This window comes from Haliaeetus albicilla, chromosome 2 (genome assembly GCF_947461875.1).
Source record: "Haliaeetus albicilla chromosome 2, bHalAlb1.1, whole genome shotgun sequence".
NCBI classification, from domain to species: domain Eukaryota; kingdom Metazoa; phylum Chordata; class Aves; order Accipitriformes; family Accipitridae; genus Haliaeetus; species Haliaeetus albicilla.
In genome coordinates this window covers 16823177-16844573 of record NC_091484.1, presented here as the reverse complement: position 1 = coordinate 16844573, position 21397 = coordinate 16823177, and the positions used below count along the sequence as shown (strand labels likewise).

The 21397-nt window shown below is 40.3% G+C and overlaps 1 protein-coding gene across 4 annotated transcripts in view; it reads right to left on the bottom strand.

Annotated features, from left to right (window-relative positions):
• Positions 1-991: 991 nt before the first annotated feature.
• The window catches only part of ASIP (agouti signaling protein), a 61130-nt gene continuing 40724 nt past the window's right edge, over positions 992-21397 (bottom strand). For 2 of the 4 annotated variants that reach the window (XM_069807621.1, XM_069807631.1), the window contains 3 exons: positions 11813-11967; positions 6680-6741; positions 992-4999 (listed from right to left, as the gene is read on the bottom strand). In XM_069807621.1, the coding sequence (XP_069663722.1) occupies positions 4823-4999; positions 6680-6741; positions 11813-11966 (393 nt within the window). In that variant the 5' untranslated portion in view covers position 11967 and the 3' untranslated portion in view covers positions 992-4822. Of the gene's footprint in view, positions 5000-6679; positions 6742-11812; positions 15317-15809; positions 16177-21397 lie in introns of those variants that run through there. The other 2 variants (XM_069807642.1, XM_069807612.1) reach the window with 2 other exon arrangements.

Below are 21397 nucleotides of genomic sequence, written 5' to 3'. Positions count from 1 at the left end.
TCTGTGACGGATCTGTTCCGGGTATTACAGTGGTAATTGGGATTTTGCAGTGCAGTAACTATAGCAGGCCATCCCATGTGTTTCCTTCTGTATGTTGGAGATCACTGTGTGGAGCAGGCTGTCCAGAAGGGCAACAGTTCAGAGCTCAGAAGTAGACAGAAAAAAATGTGAAGTGCTCATGCATTTCTTAAGGGAGTCCATTTTTAATTATTTTCTTTTTCAACCCTGATTCTGCAACTCGGAGTCATGTCTCTCTGAGTTAAATAGGATGCTGGATGCGAACAAATGCTGAATTAGTCTATTTAGTATGTTTATAGAGTAACTTCTGGCCATAGAATGGTCTAATTTAGCTTGAAATGCTTTGATGAAAAATGTTATGATTTAATGCTTTTTTGCATTGGCCTTGGATGTTATTTAATGTCTACACCCAGACAGTGAGTGACCTCAATAGCATGTCCCACAACACTCCGAGAAGCATGTTTGCAGTAGGACTAAGATGATGTAATTTTGGCACTGTAAAATAGAACTCCCACAGAGTCAGCTTTGGGCATGGCATGTACAAGTTCTTCCTTGGCTCCTCAGTTTGGTTATACAAATCTCCAGCTGGTTCTCCTATAATTCATTTCATCATGAGGTTAGCCCTATCTCTGAATCTCAAAGGGACTTTACTGAACCTTTCATCACCCTCAGCCAAAGCAGCATCAGATACTGTTGACTTGTCTATAGAACTTGGAAAAAGTTGTTCTACCTTCCATCAAATCTTTCCTTCTGTGCGAAGATCCTAAAGACCAACATGGGGAGTTGTTTGTTTTCCTTCTGGGGTCTCCTAGACAGTTTAAGTAATTAGCTTGGAAAATTAGGAGGTGTTTAGAGCTAGTTTGGTATAGTCATTAAGATGTTGATTCTACCATTTGTTTTATCCATCAGGATAAACCTGGATTTTATGGCCTTTGAGTGGGACAATAAGCAATCAAGTCAGGACGTTGGACAGGAAAATACAGTATCTGTTTTAAATTCACACAAGACAGGCAATATTTGGAAAAGCTAATAGTGATTTATTGGTGCTTAATCCTACTAAGCTGTAATTAGGGTGAAATTTCCATTAGTCTCTAGGAGCAAAATGACTCTGTCATGGAGCATTACTGGGTCTGTCTCTAAGCTTGAATTCCAATAAATTTTCAGTGGAGACATTTTGGTATGTGACAACTAAAGTTAAACACTCCATCTTTGTCATGCATGTGTTCTATCATCTGTGTGCTGATGACATTTCAGATAGGTCCCTTAGGGAACTTTTAAACTTAGAAACAATTCCTCAATAAAAGTATCTGTTCAAACTAAATACAGGAAGCAAATATTAGGTGTACATGTTTTACTGATTTCTGTATCTTATCAATACTCATGCAACGGGATCTTTACCCAGAAAAGTGACTAAGGCTAATAACAATTTCAGGGTCCTTGATTATATATATTCTTTGGTGTGATAGATGAATGGCAAAGAAAGCATAACCTCTTTCTAATCAATTCCAGTTACAAAAAAGGCTTATTAATAAATCAAATTTGTCAAAATGCACTACGTATAAATGCTATATTAAAAAGTAGGTGCGTATGTGTTGAAAAACAAATCTCTCATTCTCATATGAAAGGATCTTTCCTTTTCCTTCATTGCATACACGCACCATCCTGTACTTCGCTGGTTTAGCTTCTGTGTCTCTCGCTCTTCATTGTGGGTCTCTGTGCTTTCTATTTCCATCTTCATTCATGATCTGGATGATGGGGCAGAGCGTACCCTCAGCAAGTCTGTGTGTGACAAAACTGGGAGGACTGACTGACGTGCCAGAGGGTCATGCTGCTGTCCAGAGGGACCTTGCCAGGCTGGAGAAATGGTCTGTTGGGAGCCTCACGTAGTTCAACAAGGAGAAGCGCAAAGTCTGGGACCTGGGGAGGAGCAACTCCATGCATGAATATTTGCTGGGGCCCACCCAGCTGGAAAGCAGCTTTGTGGAAAAGTACCCGGGGGTCCTGGTGAACACCAAGTTGAACAAGAGCCAGCAGCATGCCCTTGCGGCAAAGGAGGCAAACGGTGTCCTGGGCTTTGTTAGGAGGAGTATCACAGCAGGTCGAGGAGGTGATCCTTCGCCTCTGCTCAGCACTGGTAAGGCTGCAGCTGGAGTACTGTGTCCAGTTCGGGGCTCCCCAGTACAGGAGAGGTATGGACATACTGGAGAGAGTTGAACATCAGGAAACACTTTTTCTTTTTTTTTTTTTTTTTTTTTTCTGGTGAGGGTGACTAAGGACTGGCACAGGTTGCCCAGGGTGGTTGTGGAGTGTCCCTCCTTGGAGATATTCAGAAGCTGTCTGGACATGGTCCTGGGCAACCAGCTCTAGGTGGCCCTGCTTGAGCAGCGGGTTGGACCAGATGACTTCCAGATGTCCCTGCCAACCTCAAATGTTCTGCAATTCTGCAAAGCTGGAGTGGGAGCTGCTGTCTAGAGAAGAGCTGTTTGTTTGATTTCTGGCTCTCCTTCTTTCCCTTTCCTCTCCTCCTGCTTCCCTCCACTCTGGTAAAATATAATTTTTCTGACCAGCTGGACATTCTGGTAAGAAAATGATACTGTTTCAACATGAGAAGTTGTTGTGTGATTATTGATACGATTTTAGTATCAACCAAGGACAATTTCTTACAGTTATGAGAACTTTGAAACAACAGGAACCTAAATCTTTACCTAGTAAAAGAGGGGGCCAAATTCTGTTTTCTAAGCCTATTACAATGTATCATTCTTCCTTCTCATCCTCTTTTTATCGTAACTGAATGGCTTACAGGTTCCTGAGCCAGGATATCTGATTAAAAGATATGTACATTTAAAAGAATTCAAGCTTGCATCTTATATGACAGTTGATGTATTTTATAAAAGATAAGGAACACAATGACATCCTGCCATCATTTGGGCTCTCTCTCAGATTAATCTCTGTTATCTATATATAACCTCTAAGATGAACAGACATTTCTGTTGACATCTGACCTGTGTTTTGAGCTCTGGATTTTGGATTGATTATTAGAAAAAAGTTCATATGGCTTGAGCTCCTTTAGAGTGTTGTCTGTATCATCCTTGCCTGCCTGGAAGACTTTTGTATGCCTCAGCTGTGCTTAGAAATAAATCAGTAAAGAAATTTCCTCTCAATTAGATCTGCACAGAGCATTAGAAATTTCAGGATTGGGATTAGAAATTCATGGTTAGAAAATATCTGGTTGTGAAAGCTAAAGAGCATTGGTGGGGACACTGGTACAGTCATCTAGCAGGCAGGTGGAGTGAACATGGAAGATGTGGTTTTAGCCTTGGGAGTGCATGTGGCTCCTGTGGTGACTGGCAATACCAGTGGCATGAAGGGAAAATACTAAAATCAAGAAAGGCCCACAGAAGAAAAGAGAGTGTACAGGAGTGGGGGAGAGGAACATTGTAGATGCAGAACCAGAGGAGGTAAAAAGCAAGAGTTGAAGTCTGGCAGATGAATAGTCTTCAATGTTGGGGACAGCTTCTGGGTCAGCTCCCTCCTTGCTCTCCTGTGACCTACCATATCTCTCCTGGTAGTTTAACCAAGAAGGGGTTTCCTCCTGTGCCATCTTTGATAACTTAAGATTAAGGCAAAGAGCTTCAAGAACAGGAGAAAGATGTCTTCTAAACACCTGTTTGCTGCTGCCTTGAGCTTCATCCATACCTTCAGAGCTGTTTCTGAGCCTTTAAGGGTTGATACAGCATTTGATAATTTAATCTTTATTTTTCCTGCGGTCACTGGTTGCATGCAGCACATGGAGATTGCCACCTAAATTCATGCTTGGGGTAGGTGCTCGGAGTTGCCTATAGTAAGAATGGGCAAAGAAAGAGAGATTGATTGCTTGTAATGGTTTTCTTCAAGATGTACATGTGGGATACACATTCATTTTTTGCTGATCTTTCCTTCCTCAAAGTCCTGGATATGTGTTCCTACTTTTGGGCTCTACGTGCACTGTGTGCTTGGCAGCAGAAAAAGGGCTGAGGACTCTATTCCTATGGATACGGCTGGGGAAAAAATTCTGGGTTTTAAGTCATGAGGCACAGATACATGCAGGGTTCAAATATACAGGTATATTATACACCTTGGAGATACTGGTTACTGGTAGAATGACTAAAAACACTGGAGGGACATGTACTGATGCCTGTCTGGGGGTGATTAAAAAATTGCCTGATTGTTTTTGGTCTGTCTTTTCAGGTAGAATAACCTATATAAATTCTCATCCTGGTTTTTACTGAATGTGTGAAAAGGGAGTTAACCCTGAAACCTGCATTTTCAGCATGATGCTTTGGCTGTGCTGGAAGCTGGTGCTGTGCTGTCCTTATGGGCAAACCCAAGCTTTGGTCCCTCACTGGATTAACCAGTCCTGTTTTAGCATGGCTATTTGCATGCCATTGGTGCAGGTTTTGTGGTGCCAGTTAGACGATATTGCATATTAACTCTGGTTAATATGACCCTTCAAAAAAACCCAAAACAACCCCCAAACAAATGAGAATGCAGAACTCCTCTTAAAACACAGGTCAGTTTTGCTAAAAATACCTGTTCAACATCAATCTCCCGGGTTGTCTGCTCCCTGAAAAAACCATCCTGTTTATGATGGCATTAACCCTATGAAAAAAACCCCAACCCATTGTCGATTAAATTTTTAGAGGGGCAAATCTAAGTTGTCAGCTTCAAAGCTCTCTACTTTGATTGCTATACACCTGGGACAGTTTGAAATACACACTTGAGAAGCTAATGAAAGACAGAAGCCTTATTGTGTTCCCAGTTTGGCTTAGCACTTTGGGTTTAACATTAGACATTGGCAGATTGTCTGAAAAATTCGGCATTTGCACAAAGCACAGTAGTTACAACATGAATTCAACTGTGGTTTGCAGGTTTTGAAGTTTGGCACACAGTCAGCAGCTGGTGTAGGCCTTGGTTTCGGAGGTGTCTTTGGTTGAGCATTTTTCTAGAAGAAAAAAGATGAAAATTCATATAAGCAGAAAACGAGTATGGGTCAGAATAAAGCACAGGTGCAAAGAACGTGAACTGTGGGAGCTTCTGGCTTGAGATGAGTAGGCAGTTGCTAGCAGTGAGACCTATGTTAGTAGCAATATAGAGATGTGGTAGGACTGGATCATGGGAAATGCTGGCTTGAGACCAACCTACCAAACAAAATGGCAAACCTCGTGAACTCCATATTTTGAGCAATTAGAAAAATGACTGGATAGAGTGTTGGAAAATGCTCTGTAGGGAAGAATGTGGCGGCAGCAAAGAAAGGGACACAAGAATCTGCAAAGAAAATGACATTACCAGTAAAACAAAGTAAGGAATTGCTCTTGGATCCACAAACTTTTCAAATGAAAGGGTGAAACTGCCCTGTCAACCTGGGGGGGCGGTACCCGCTTTGTTCCCTAAGCTGCGAGGGTGGGAGAGAGAGGAGGTGACTTGGCAGTGCTCTACCTTGCATGATTTGTTTGTCAAGCTGCCTTTGGAGCTCAGTAATCCTTTGTGCATCAGATTTGTGTGTGGGAATCCTTAACTGCAGACACAGGTAAGTGAGCTGAAAAAGACCTTTCACCCTACCCAAGGAGTGCTGGTTCTTTGTCTGTGATTTGGAAAGGTGGAAAACTTTGGGTTGATCAGCATGTGCCTGGGACCTGGGAGAGATCTCAGGAGCCCTCCAGCTACAGGCACCCTATGCACTTTTTTAACTTGGTAGTTTCTCAGGAGTTTCAATTTTAAGGTAAAATGTTCTGTGGTCTCTAAGTGCCTTAGGAGCTTTTAAGCCAAAATATTTTGACAAAAGTTTGATCACAAGAATGTCCTGCTTTGAGCTGAAGGTGGAACTAAATGATGGCCTGAGCCCCCTTTCAACCTGGCTCATCCTGGAAATTTAGGAAGTGTTTCAAGGAAGGTTAACCACACAAAACAGGAAAAGAAGGAGCTCTAAATGTTTCTGGTTCCAGCAATGACTGGTTTGGCTATAAATGGCTATCATGACATATTAAAAGTAAAGTAAAAATGCTATTTTCTACTATTCTAGACTATCTTTAAAATATAGGAGTCCAGCTCATGTAATACTTCACATTTGAGACCTAAGGGTAACATCACATTAAGGAAATAATTCTGAATCTACTGACCTGATAAAATTACTAGTTAATGTTTTCAACCAAATACCAACTTCTTTGTGTGCCTCTACTTTAATTTTTTTGGCACCTGCAGTGAAAAATCAGCAGATAGTGAGTTTGTGCCCCTGGGCTGCAGAGCCGGTACAGTTAACCCACATGGTATGACTGGGAATGATACCTCTTTATGGTGGATGCCTAAATCATGTTACAAATACTTAAACCAGCTCAAGGTTAAAGTACCTTTTGTGTAAGAGAGGACTGTAAAAGACAAAAGCAAAATCAAAACCAACAAGACCCCCCAAACCCAAACAATAACCTCTAGCTAATCTAAGATCACATAGTTTTCTTTCCACCATTAATGTTTTGCATCTGTTTTTACAGTATTTAGAGCTTCAAACTGTATGTAAATTATTTAAATTGGTGAATGGCTGTAAAAGCCTTGCAAATGAATGCACTGAGGAAAACTATAGAAGTAATAAACTGTTCTAATTCAATGATGTTTCTGAACAGCCACCTACCTTGGAAGATTTCCTGTTCTCTGCCTCTTTCCTGCTGACTTTCTGGGATCTTCTAGTTAAATCTTCAAAGAGAATAGCACAACATAATATTAAATCAAGCATTAAATTAAATAACAGTGCATGTTATTTCATTGAGATGCTTACTAATATTTTTGTGTGAGAGAAGGCAGATAACCTGCATTGCCATCTCATCACTGCATGTTTTGCAGTGAAGACGTTCATCTCAAGGAGCCATCCTCACTTACACATAGTGTATCTGAACTCATGCCATCACTGTTGCTTGTGTGAAGCAGAAGAGCACTGACACTTGTATTTTAGGATAGCTTTTTTTACACATTGTTTGGTCAGATGCAAACAAGGAAAATAATTTCAGAGAAATAAAATTAAAGGTCTCTGTGTAAAAGGTGGGCGTACTTACGCACATTAGTCACATGAACAAAAATAGGAAAAACCTTTTAGAGTTCCATATTTTTTTCTGTCAAAAAGTGGTGTTACCTGCATAATTTTGGCAGGAATTAACAAGCATACACTGGTGTTCACAAGCAAAAACTCTTTGCTGATTTGGCATACTCTTCATCTGTATGATGCCACATTTCATTCTTCAGTTCTTTGTTCCTTTTTCACCTACCATCTTGTTTTATAAAATGTTACTTGCAAAGGTGTTTCATTAGTGTGCTTGTAGCTTTGAAAGGTTTGTGAATATTTGTAGAGTTGAATCTTGGATCTGGTAAATTTAGGGGTGGGGGGTGTTCAGACTATCCCTGATGTAACTTTTCTTTTTCTTTAGATCAAATTACTAGTATTTGTGAACCTCCTCATGTTATCCCTTGAGGACTAATAGCATTTACTGCAGTTGTTGTTATTATTATCTATCAGCTCTAATGCTATTTATTACTATATATAAACTCCATGACTAAGACTTGTCTTGGGATCTAACACAGCAGGACTGTTAAAGTGTGAGACACTTCCCAGCTCACTAATCTGTTATGGTATTTTTGATACCTTTATTCTGTGTGTGTGAGGTTTGTAATAAGCACTACCTGTATGTAATGAATGATTGGGATAAAAAATTTACGTACGCCCGCTGATGAATGGTGGCTCCTTGTCTATTCCAGTATTTGTGATCCATACCTTTTTGAATATTTAATAATTGCCAGGATTTACAGAATTACAGAATGAAGAATACACATTTTGGGCTGTTTTGGGGGTTTCATTTATTATCCTTGCATCATTATAGTTAGGATTATACATGTCTAAGAAACAGTGGGAGGAAAAACTATACTTCAGGCATGTAAAGCTATTGTCACTTAATAAGAGCATGTCTTAAAAAGGTATTGCACTAACTAGGATTAGTGGTTTAAATCCAGTTCCAGCTGTCAAGTTATGTTGGCTTTGTTATGCTGCCCTTTGAAACTTTCTGATGGTAACCAAGATGCTTGCAAGCCATTTAATTCTACATTAAGTGACCTTTCTATAATACAATTGTACAGAATTGTCTGGATTGCTTTGCTTATAAGATGTTTCAATAACATTCAGTTAAAGGGTATATGATGTCATTAAACAGAAATTTAAACATCGGCATGATGTAAATGCTCTTTAATTACTCCAGGGAATTCAGAAAAGAAGAAAATGATGCCCAGTGAGCAGATGAGAGCGAAATGTAGAGATGCTTTTTTTGACAGATGAGTGCTGTAATTGTCTCTTCTGTAGTTCTTCTGGGTTGGGTAAAATACCTGTTTTTCTCAACTGGCCTCTAATCTCATATTCCTCATGCTCTGCCTATGGTGTTTTCAACAGCTGCCCAACTGACCAGCTCCTTACAAGTCTCATCTGTGGTAATATGGGAAAATGTAATACAGGCTTGGGAAAATACTGATAACACACACCTCTAACCCCTGTTGATACAACTGCAATTTGAAGTTCTGTAAAAAGCGTGTATTAATTAGACAATTGCATGTTTTACTAGTTGATGCTAGCAAATGCTCTGCTTAGCTTTTAAGATGTGATTCAACTCCAGCCTTGGGTGTTACTGAATTTGAGCCAGACATACCATCTTTTGATACCATGAGCACTGTGGTTGATTGATAGGTGTGTAAACAGCTGATTGCAAATGAGTTTTATTATTCAAGGATGACTACAGCAACATTTTAAAACTGAGACGTAACATGAGTGCCTTCATCTCTGTTATGTGTGGCCAACCAGAAGGAACAGGACTTGTTTTAAGAAAATGTCACTGAGACAGGAAGCACTATCCAAAATGTTTCAGCCAAGCTGACAAGAAATTTTTCCGTTAACTTATACAGAAATAGATTATGTATATCAGCATGACAAATTATAACTGATAAATTGTAAAGAAATTGACTGTATCAGGAAGGGAGGGGAGAGAAGGCTGTGTTTATTTAAACACTCTCTTAATATTTGCTCAAAATTAATTGTTTCTGTGGCAGTGATGGGAAAGACCAGCCTGTCAGCCTTTTGCCATGACAGTGTTGCTATAATAAATATTACCATGCGTGGCTTCATCCTCCCGACCTTGAGTGTTGCAGGGGGTTTGATGGGGCTGCAGGCAGAGGTTAACAGGGCAGTGCTGGAGGAGCCACCCCTGTGCCTGCCCCTCCTGCTTCTGTCTGGCTGCTTTTTTCAGCTGCTTTCCCCTGTTTGCATTATTTTCTCCCATTTTGAGCTGTTTCCACCCTCTGCAGGACTGTCTCCAAGGCAGTCTCTCTCCCTCTAGCAACTCTTCCCACTTGTTTCAGCACCCAGTGCCGTGAAGGGCACAGCTCCAGTTCTTCATCCAGCTGCTGCATAATGCACAGAGCCCGGCAAAAATCACAGGAAAATGATGGGCCTCCAGTTATGTCTCACAATATGCTGGAGTCAGGTAGGTGATGTTATTTCCAGCTCACTTCAGTGAAAATGATGAGATCTACTGTCATCCTCCTGCTCTCAGTGGGAGGTATCAGCAGGGCTGGAGGGTCCCTTTGTCTGTTAACCTGAACCCCAAAACAACAGCAGTGAGTGCCCTTTCTCCTCAGCCTTCTTTCTCCACCCATTTGAAAGGTCATGGCCAGGGACTTCCAAATGTTCTTTATACATCATGCATTAATGCATGCTTTTATTTAATTTATATTTAGTTTATCAAGTTGTAATTCAATTATTTTAGTTAATAAGTAATAGAGGTAAATGTGTCTGCTGGTTGTCTGAATGAAAACCCAGAAAGGTTTGAGCATGTGCCATTTCAGCTCCAGAATAAACTATTTTAAAACTTAGGTCATATTCCTTTAAATGAGAAAAAAGAGGAATGATTTGTCTCAGTTTTATTACTTGCTTAGTATTTTTGCAATTTTCTTTTGGTGTGGGTTAGTGGAGGATCAGACTGGCCTTTCACCTTTGAACAAGTGGGCTGCAAAAAGGCCTGGGGATACCTCTGGAAATGCCTTGTGCCCCAAGAAAGTGAGTGCAGCCCTGGGCAACGGTGTTACAGTAGGTTTTGCATCTGTATTTTCCTTTTTGGAATAGTCAGCCAAGACAAGCGGACTACAGAAGAGGCGGGTGTTATGCCAAGATCTGCCCTTTTGAATTATTCTTGCATTTTCAGTGTCAAATGTTCATTCTGTTTCTACGCATGTAGGAGAAGACCGAGTGTAAAGGTGAGCTGGAGGTTATTCTGTTTGCTTAGAGCCAGCCCCTTAATCTGCTGTGGATTTCTTTCCTTACCTTGGCTAATTGCTTCATCTCTCTGTTGAGTATAAAGTGGGAAAGCAGCACAGCTGGGCTTCACCGTGGAGCAGTGAGGGTACATGGGTGCTCTGCTCCTCTCCTGTGCGAGGGAGGTGTCTCTTGCAGACAACCAGATGGGGCAGAGGGAGGAAGGGTTTTGTGAGGTATCACAGAACCATCCAAAGCAAAAGGACCTGACAGCATTATGGGATTTTTGCTATCTTGGATGTCTGTTGGCAAAGTAATATGGCATGACATAGCCTATCTGCCACGTTTAAGGCATAGGCACGTTTTTGCTAGAAGATAGAGAAATCAGCTGAAGGGAATGGATCTTTTGTCTCTGATTTTAATTGAAATAAAGAAATTATTGAAAGTGTGAGACTGAAGGCATCTAGGATCACAAGGACCATGAAATGATATGGCTTGGGAGGCTGCAGAATAGCACAAGCTTTAATAAACTTGCAGTTAAACAACCTTGAGTTAACTCAGGAGTCAGAGGTTCAGATTTCATTGGAAATGCATGTGTGGGGCAACTGTTTCTCCTTAAAGAAACGTTGCCCTGAGCAAGACTGCAGAGAAAATACAGGAAACAAGGTAAGAAACCAACCTACTTTAAGCAAAAGTCCTAAAAGCCTGTAGAAAGGAGCTAAACAAGAGAAGCTTTGTTTTTTGATTAAAATTTTGACACAGTTATGAATGACATTCTGCAGCGAATTATCCCCAAATACCTTTAAGTCTCTTGAAAGAAAAAAGTTGGCTTAAATTACATTGAAAGAGTTAGGGCAGGCAGTAGGAAAAGATTTTGTGAAGAAAAGAGTTAAGCATTGCCCTAACAAGATTATTCCCTAACAGGATAGATGGTCGCCTGCCAGTAATGGTAGGGACAGAGCCGGTCCTGTCTTGGGTAAACAGATGACCTCTAGCTCTCCATTGCAGTGCTCTTTTCTTCCCCTGGTTAAAGATTATTTGGCACACAGGTAAATTGAGGTTATATTAATACCTTAGAAAACTGTTGATTTCTCTGCTGCAAGAGCAGATCCTAAAAAAAAAAAAAAGTTCACTTTTTCTATTTGCACTAGAGTTTCAAAGGAAGATTAATGCCCGTATTAATGAAAAAACACTTCTCTGCAATATAAAAAGACTTACAGTATGATAGGACCTCAAGTGAAATCCGTAAAACTAAAATAAGTTGTCTGATTTTTTAATTTTTTTTTTTTTCCACTCTAAACTGTGGTTTGCCACATTGCTATTCTTGAATGCTGTGGCTGCATTGCCACTGCAGTTCTGCTACTACTAAGGCATTTGTATGAAACTGCAATGTTGCAGTAAGCTATCAAAATAATCCATATTAATCAACAATTGTATTTTCTGCAAATCTTGTTAATTTGGCACTGAACAGCAGATTTTACTAACCTACTATGGAGATGGGTGGGAGATCCGAGAGATTAATTTTGTTGCTGCTTGATAGGTTGCATTCTGTCTTCTCTTCAATTACCATATGAGAATCCGCAGCTCTGAGCAAACTGTAGCAGAGCAATAGGCTTAGGAAGAGGTTCTTACTTTCCATCCTGGGGAGGAAAAATTCCATTGTCATGAAAAGCAAAGTTGGTCAAAACCTGTATGTAGAAGAGATGCAATGATACAAATCTCAGCAATGGTTTTCTGCCATGTCAAAGGTATGTTGTTAAAGCTGCACAGTTCTTTTGTTTCTAGCACTTTGCCTCTGATACCAGAATACCTAAGATAGCAGTTGTCTGAGTGGAAAAATGCTATCTCAGATATAACTCTCTTAGATGGTCCTCTTTTCTTTCTTCCTGATTCTTTTCTCAAAAGGTTTATTTTCCTAAAAGCTGTGAGTGAGTTCTCCCCACCGACTTTACAGTGTTGTTTGTCATATGACCAAGGGCAGAAGAACTTCTGCCGTCACTTTTGACCAGCTCAATCACATCATCAGATTTTTCCCAGAAAATCTTATTTAGAAATTTGTGTTAGAAAACCTAGAAAAATAATGAGAATTTTAAAAGGCACAAATTATGTTTCTTATTAGTTTCCTACATTTAAAAATAAATAATAAAGAAATATCTTGTTTTATTGTACCCTGATGTGGCTGGTCTGATCCCATAGTGAATCATAGCCATAAATCATGCAAGTTATTAAAGGCCCAGTGCTGTAAAGCATTTATGGGCCTTAGGGGTTAGTATGTACCTAATAGCTTCTAAGATGTAACAAAGCCTATGGGATTTGAACATATTTACAGAGAAATCTGAGCTTTGCAGAATGTGGCCATACACTTGGAAGAAAGCCATTGGCCCTGACCAACCTCTGCGTGACACAGTGCAACTATACAGGGTACGCAGAGCGTACCACCGTCCTGGTCTCCATTTCTTGTAGATTCTTAACACTGTTGAAGTTCAAAGTTGATTCTTATTTCCATGTACGTTAGTTTTATGTTGTGTCAGAGTTATGTGAGCCTTCCCGCAGAGGCACTGCCAGCCTCCAGATTTATGGGTAGCTTTTTGTTAGTAGCAGTAAAAAGAGGGAGTGAAATCAAATGTTTTAAGCAGTTAATCTTGTCGTAATGACTTAATTACTAGAGTTAAAAGATGAAGAATTTCTGTATTAGAAGAACTTCAATCTAATCACTGCTGCTAAACTGAGTCTGTACTACACTTGCTTTTATAGCCTCCAGTGACCTACTCGTCCTGGTGAGATGTCGAATATTATGCCTCCAATTCCAAGTGCTTGGGCTCATTTCTAAAACAGTCTGTTCTACAGGCCATGCTCACATAACAAGTCAGTGCTGGGTAAATCGATGCTGCTTTCTTTGCTGGTTACAGCTGTGCCATGAGGATGTGCACCCAGATCTATTAGGACTCTATTAGGATTTTGCAGGGGCACGTGTGCAGGATCCTTTGTGATTTAGACATTTGCGTGAGCTGCAACAAAATAGATATATCTGAGCTTGGAGTTTTACAGTAGGTGGGATTAACCTATGGGGAACTGAGTGCTGCTGTGTCTGTACTTCAAATTATATGCAGCTGGTGTAGTTCAAACCTGGTATGAAAGTTGAGACCCAAGTTGGATCATAGCTATGACTGTGGATAGATGTACCCTCTGAATTGAGTTGATTAAAATTTTGTAATAGGAGATGGGAGGAGTCTTTACTTTGATCACAACTCACTTACTAGAGAAAGTACATCTTCTATAGAAGAAAATAAAAATTGCAATAAACAGCAGGAACAAGTCCTGCCATGAAAATTTGTTGTGATGGTAGAATTATGGGCTTGGATTTTCTGCTATTGCAATTTAGTAAAGAATCAAGATGGCATGTCTGTTTTCATTTTTTACATACTCTGATCTTGCAAACTCATGCCAAAATTCAGCCTTTGCCTGTGGTAATTGCCTATGAATAATGGGAAATATGTGAAAATATTTTCTAGGTCAGGAACTTAGCCAATTTTTTTTTTCTATGCAGAAGAGATACCCTTTTATTGTTTTTTCCCTGTCTCCTTTCACAAAAGATGCCCAAATCTGACTGAGATTTCTTGATGCTTTCTAAAGACTGTTCTAAGACATAATTACATATGTAGATAACCGTTTAGGTCAAAATTAGAACTTCTTTTTATGTAACTAATTTTACCATCCTGAGTATCCCTGGTGATGTTCATATTCTAGGTATACGCTTAAAATTCAAAAAAGAACTGAATAATGGCTTGTGTTCCCAAAAGCTTGTCTACATTTTCCAAACATGCAGATGGTGAAATAAAATATATTATTTAAAAAATCTTAGCTTGCTTAACATTTAAGTGTGCTGATTTTCATAGGATCTAGGTGTACAGGGAAGGAAGAATTTTTTTAATGAGGGTGAAAACCTGGCACAGGTTGCCCAGAGAAGTGATAGATGCCCCATCGCTGGAGGTGTTCAAGGTCAGGTTGGATGGGGCTCTGAGCAACCTGATGCAGTTAAAGATGTCCCTGCTTATGGTGGGGGGTTGAACTAGATGACCTTTAAAGGTCCCTTCCAACCCAAACCATTCTATGATTCTATGATGCAGCTTATGTCTATGACAGTTAGATGCAGACATTTGGGCTCTAATTCTTTCCATGCTCTGAGCTGGAGTGAAGAGACCAAACTGTGAGCTGGAAGCTGTTTAGATTTGCACACAGATTCATGCTGTAGATTTTGTTTTTTTAAGCAACTTTTTAGACTAGTTGCAGGATATGGTCTATAACATACCTATGATTTTTCAGATCAGTGTGTGCTGCCCATCTGCATAGCTGGTGCTTAACTGTCTGCTGGAGACCATGTCAACATGCCCCCAAAGTACTGTTTAAATGAACTCCTTCCATCCAACAATGTTGTTTCCATTGTACTTCCTTGTCTTTACCTCTGCAAAACTGCCAATGAATGCAATTGTGCCTGCACAAATGTAATAAAATAGTAAAATTTTACAACTTGCATCTGTTCACTTCAGAGTGACATCTGAACGTGCGCTAATGCAAACCTAGCTGCATATGTTGATTTGAATTCTTGTGCACGTGGGGTTTTTTGCCAAAAGCACTTAGGTGGCAGGAATTTTACAGCCTTCAAGTGACTGTTTGAACCTGGAAAATGCATGTATTGGTGAATATGCATTTGATCTGAAAACTATACTAACCGGCTAGAAAGGTAACACTCCTCAGAGCAGCGTAGTCTGCTAGATGTGTGCAGAAGAGTTCATGAAAAGGTGAAAGAGGTGGAAAGTGGAATCAGAAGTGAAGGTGAGAAAAAAGGTGCTTGTAATCTTGGGTTTCATCTTTTGTAGCGTATCACAAAACCCTTGCCCATGTTTGCTTTTTAGTTTTTTCTTTTTGCCATTAAAGGGAGGTTTAGTTTCCAATGTTGCTCATTATTTTCCCAATTTTCCTTCTAGGACTCATCAGAGGCTGTTTAAGGCAATCAAACTATTTTCCTTAGCTCCAGCAAGCTTCACATATGCTTTTCTATGAAAACTTTGTTTTAGAAGAGTTTATTTTCCTATTGAGCTCTGAACAATGGAGAAGTAAATTGCTTTAATAGTAGTTTCTTTAGAGGGTTACCTTTATTGCTTCAATGAAGCTAAATGTACTTGGAGAACTTTAACATACGATTTTTTAGTTGTTGTTTTTGGGGACTTAGTCTTGCGCAGCACTGAAATCTAACCACTGAACTTTAGTTATAGTTCAGCAAATTATGTAAGTGGATAGTTAACATGTGGCAGTGCCCTTTGTTGTCAAGCGAATGACAGAAGTACATTTAAAAACAAAACAAAAGCAAGCATTTAAAAGTTTGTTGACTGTCATCAGAGATCGCAGTACCATTTTCTATGCCATTTCCTGTGTGCTTTGGCTTATTATATTTAATATGTAAATAAAGTATTTCAATACTTACCCCAGTCGTTAGCTCTCACAAGCATTTTTCTGGAATGTAGATTTGGAAAATCACAGATGATGTGAAACAGCTTTTGCCTCTTTTTAATCTATTTTTTGTGATGCCATATTAAAAGTCTTCATGAAGAAATTTGATTTCCCCAGAAACACCCTGTACATTCAACACTTTTGAGGACAACTCACAGCTGATTTCACTCTGTTCAGAGATTTATCCTCATACAACAACAGAGTGAACAGTTTGAGACATTCATACATAAAGTCTGCCATAAACACTGGAAGGGACAAGTTGCAATTTTCTTAGGAGGTCTGACAAATTTGGACCAACTCATAAATAAACTGGCATCATTATAAATAGCTGAAACCAGCTGCTTAGAAAAATAAAGTGTTAAAGTGTGTGAACAAAGAAATATAAAATACTGAAAACTGTGTTACATCATTCAGTAACTCGCTGACAAATCTTCAGCTATGGTCTACTTCTGTGCTCCCATTTTGAAAAGGGCAGAACAGAAAAAGGGGGAATGCAAGGAAAAAAGCAAGAATTAGTGGATGCCTTGGAAAATGTTGAGATTTTAAGATGGAGAGAGACTGAAAATGTTAGGAAATTAAACATGGAGGTTAATAGAATGACTGGGGAGGTTCTGAGTGATTGTTTCATGGTCACCTAGAAACGTGCTATCCAGTCTCCAGAGCAATCCTATCTCAACCATCAAATGAAACCATCAAAGGAATAGCAATAAAAAGGGAAATGGCATGTTAAGGGATGTTTGGAAGGAAAGGAATGAATCCACCTGAGACAAATGGGAATCACTAGTGCTCCAGGCAGCGCTCCACTGGCCCCAGCCACAGGGGTTCCTCTGCAGTGTTAGTTTCCCAATAGCAGGTTAGGCTTGACTACACAGAATACAAAGCAAAGATATGTTCTTTTTCAAGGCTGTAAAGGGCATTGTCAAGATGTAAAAACACACGAGTAATTACAAAGAAATAGCTGCTACTCATCCTCAAATCACAAAATCATTTAAAATAAAATTAATGCAAGGAAAGGTCCCCCCACAGAATAAACCTGGAGGCCCTGTTGCGAGTCTAACCTGAATCTCAATGCATTTGTGTTGTTTCATTCAGCACTGGGCTGAAAATCGTAGGTCTCCTTTTGGCATGGACTTCTCATATACCTTTGAGATTCTGGCAGAAGGCTCACAGGGCCAAATCTTGCAGAGAGTTTTTGGTGTTTGGGTAGACACCTGATTTCCTCAGTCCCCTTCCCATGTTCTTTCATGCTCCCCTGGAAAGCTGTTTGCCAACCCCACCCAACACATCTGCCCTTGTTTTGCATGCTATTGAAATATGAGAAAAGTTGCATGAGAGTTTAATGACAGCAGCTTTATGAAAATGTGGCTATGTAGTATGTGTACACACTTAACATATGCTCAATTCTGGTTGGTTTAGTGTGGTTTCTAGCCTTTGTGTGTTATGAGGTCGGCCCTTGGAAGCATGAGAAGGAAAATAACAGCATGTTTCTGTTCCTCTGTTGTGTTCTGGTCTTTGAGTTCTTAGGCCATTTGGGGATCAAGTTTTCGTGCTTTTCAAATGCAATTGCAAAAGCCAAATACTTGAGCACATCCAAAACAACAAAAATGCAAGAAATTTTTGATTTCCTGGCTACATCTGGGAGTATGTTTTCCTCAGCATTCTGCTCTATTAATATTTTGCTTTAAGTACAACTTGGCAGTTGTGATACACTGTTCAAGATGTTGGAGGAGGACCAATACAGGTTGTTCTATACAGCCTGCACTTCAGACTGAGGTGAAGGGTTTCTCTGGGATTGCCCATGAAGATCAGTTTCAAAATGTTTTCTAATTTTTATCACTTTCATTGACTCTGCTAGGTGACAATGCATCACCCATGTTAGTGATAGGAAAAGCTTATTTCTCAGAAAGGAAGGAAACATTACAGCCATGGCTTGCCTTGCTGAAATTTTGTAGGAAGAGAGGTGACTGTCTGGTTCTTCTCTCATCCTCCTCATAAAGACAATGGCTGGTGTGGCTTGATATCATGGGAAGGTGTATACATGCAACAACCATAAGAGCTGTGCCAAACAAGTTTTAATTCCTGGCACAATTCCTAAGCTATCTACAAAAATTAAAAGCCATTCAGGGGTCCTGCTGCTGAGAAATGCACAGTTAGCTACTATAGTATAAGTGAAAGTGAAGGTATAGAGAAACAATTGAGGAATTATGCAGTGGCAAATATCTTAGCATGCTATCTTGAACAAAATGACACCTGTTGAGGAAAACTGTCAGGAAACTAAAGGTCCAAAGTTCCTTAACTAATGTTAAACATAAAAGGTTACTTAATCTACCACTTCAGCAGAGAAATCTTCATCTATGATTCAAGGAGTTACTGAAAATAACTGAAATTTCTAAACTAAAGAAAAAACCACCACCTGTCGGTGGCCCAACAGTGATTAAAAGAAACTGTGGGAGTATTATATATTTGGGAAGGCAAGTTGTCTGCCATTCTGAATGAGTATGATTACTTGTGATATCAATAGAAGAAAATCACTTCTAGAATGCTTTTTGCTCCAGACAGGTTGCACACACGTCATTGACACTTTCACGCACTACAAGGCTATATATATATCAACAAGAACCACAAATGGAGTCAGAGATCAGCTCTGGTTTACCGCTATCTAGTGAGTAATGACAACCTCAGACTTGATGGTCCTTTAGCAATGGGGGTTGCCATTGCTGACACTGGCAACAACGATGCGAAGGCAGAATTTGTTATGGATGAAGATTTGAATTGGGGTTGATGTTAAAGGCTTATTACGAGGAGCACACTCTTTCCTCGTAAAAATATTAATAAGTAAACTAGAATTTCCCAGACAGAGTCTCCAAGGGCTATAGTGACTTCTATACTGTATATTCGGGAAATTAATGTGAAATTTCCAAAAAGCAATGAATATGGGGGAGAGAACACAGTGAGTAAATATAGCATATGTGTAGTAAAACTGAGAATTAAGGAGAAGAAACCTGAAATCTTCAAAAGCAGTAAGAGGCTTAATAGCAGAAGGTTACAACAGCAAAGTAGACATTACTCCATATAAAACTGTCTCATAGTGGAGAAAAACCATTAAGAGCAAATACAGATGTTTGACAGAATTCAGTCTTCAGAAACAAAGGAGAGAGGGGAGCAAACATATGGACTTCAAGAAGACAGATTTCTGTAAGTTCAGAAATGGTAGGTAAAACTCCACAAGAAACAAATCCAAAGTAAAAAGCCCCAGCCTTCAGAAAACTAGTTTGTGGCTAGAAAGCTAGAATGAAACTGGATCAAATGATTAAAAGCAAATATGTGATGATCAGTTAGAAAAAAATTGCTTAGAACAACTGACATGTTTGACCTTCTTGTTAGCTGTGAAAGAAGGGGATTGCAAATTTTTTCACTTTGATTTTTTGTAATTTGAAATTTTTTATGTTGTAACCATTTGGTGTGATTGTTAACCCTCTAGCTCTTGAGGCTGGAGGAAGAAAAACTGAGTGGAACTTCTTGAATTGCTGAGTCCAATACACCGTTATGTCCGTAACACATGTTCATTTCTTTGTAGGTTCAAGACCAGGTAGACCTCTGTTATTCCAGTTATAAAGCACTTCCATATCTCCCTCCTTACTTTTCATATAGAAATTAAATTTCCTTTTAATTTTCAGCCTTAATTTATTCATTGCCACTATATATTTATGGGCCTTGTGGCAACATTATCCCGCAGTACTGAATTCTCTCCTCTTCCTTTCTTGCTCAGCTATTGGAGAAAATGACCGTGCACCCCTCTGTCTTTATTTTGTTACATGAGATACTTTTGTAATCTCTGTGGTGCTGTGGAACTGCATTCCTTAAATTAACTTTGACAACTCATTTGCCATTTAGCTGTAGAATAGTTTAGGAAGTAAGGGGCATATGGAAATCTGTAGTCCTACCTACTGCTCAAACCAGTGCCAAATTAGATCAGGTTGACTTGGGGTCTTATTCAGTCAAGACCTGAATATCTCCATGGACAGAATTCACAAAACCTCTCGTTTGGTCAGCTCCTCCAGCCTATCAGCCACTCCTACCAACTTGGTATGATGACGAAACTTGCTGACCGTGCACCCTATTCCATCAACTAGATTATTAATAAAGAGGCTAATACTGGCCCCCGTTTTGACCCTTGATGGACTCCATACCAGTGATCACCACCCTTTAAGCCTGAGTACCAGCCAGTTTTCCACCTCCCTTATGGTCCACTAATCCAGTCTGTATCTCACCAGTTTGGCTATAAGGAAACTACGGGAGACTTTGTCAAAGGTCTTGTTGAATTCAGGGTATGCATTGAGCAATATGCTCTCCTTTCCATTTATACATGCAACCAGGTATTTGCACCTCCAGTCACCTCAGTACAGAAGGCAATCAGGCTGGTCAGGTATGATTTGCCTTTGGTATATCCATGCTTGCTGTTTGCAATTCCTTTTTGCTTTTCCTGTGGCTGGAAATGACTCCAAGGAATATTTGCTCCACCACCTTCCCAGGGACTGAGGTCAGCTCGGCTGACCTGTAGTTCTGTGGATCCTCCTCTCACCCTTTTTGAAGATGGATGTGATATTTCCTTTTTCCAGGCATGAGGAGCCTCCCTCAGTTGCCATGACCTTTCACAGTGAGCAGCCTGGCAGTAACATCAACCAGCATCTTCAGAACCCTGGGATGCACCCTGCTTGGTCCCATGGACTTTTCTATGGCCAGCTGGTTTAAGTGCCCTTTGCAGTGTATCTTTTTCTGCAGTGGGTAATGCCATGTTCCCAGCGGCTCTGGCTCTAGGCTCAGGCCAAAAGCAGACCTGACCAGCCTGTGGAAGACATCAGGTACTTAATCTTTTTTTATATCCCTGCTTCACTGACTGCTTGAGTCACTCTGGAAATGCTCAAAACCTTCCTTGGCTGTGTTGTTGGCTGTGTGGTTGGGCAGCTACAGGTAACAGCACGAGGGTCCAGAGGAGCCTTGGCAGTCTCTCTGCAACTTCCCAAATCTCAGCTCCCAGCAAGCAACAAACTTCTGGAGTCTGGCAGATAGGGACCTCCATCTCCAGGAGGGTGTCTGTGGTGACTATCTCCCACTGCTTCCTCTTGATGCGGACGCTGGGTTCAGCGTTGTCCTTCTGGATGCCACTGAGTCTGCTAACCCTCTCCTGCAGATCCTTCATCAGCAACGTGGCACCCCAACCAGTGTGCACCTCCCAGAGGTGCGAGGTTCAACGGGATGCCTGGGACACTCCCTGCGGACAGAACCCCATGGCCTTATCCTCCTTCTGGGTGGTGCAGTGCCAGCAGTGTGCCCTGCAGGCTGTCTCCACTGTCCTTGTGCCATCCACAACAGTCTCACGTGGATTTCAAGCAGCATCTCGGGGTTGTCTTCACATTGCGAGTTAAGTGCTGCAATTCACGCTGGTCAGCTGCTGAACTCCAGTATGTCTCTCCCGTTCACAGCCCCCCTACACATGTGATGCTGAAAGTGCTGCTTAAACATAACCTAACCACCTAGCTACCAATAATCATTATAGCAAAA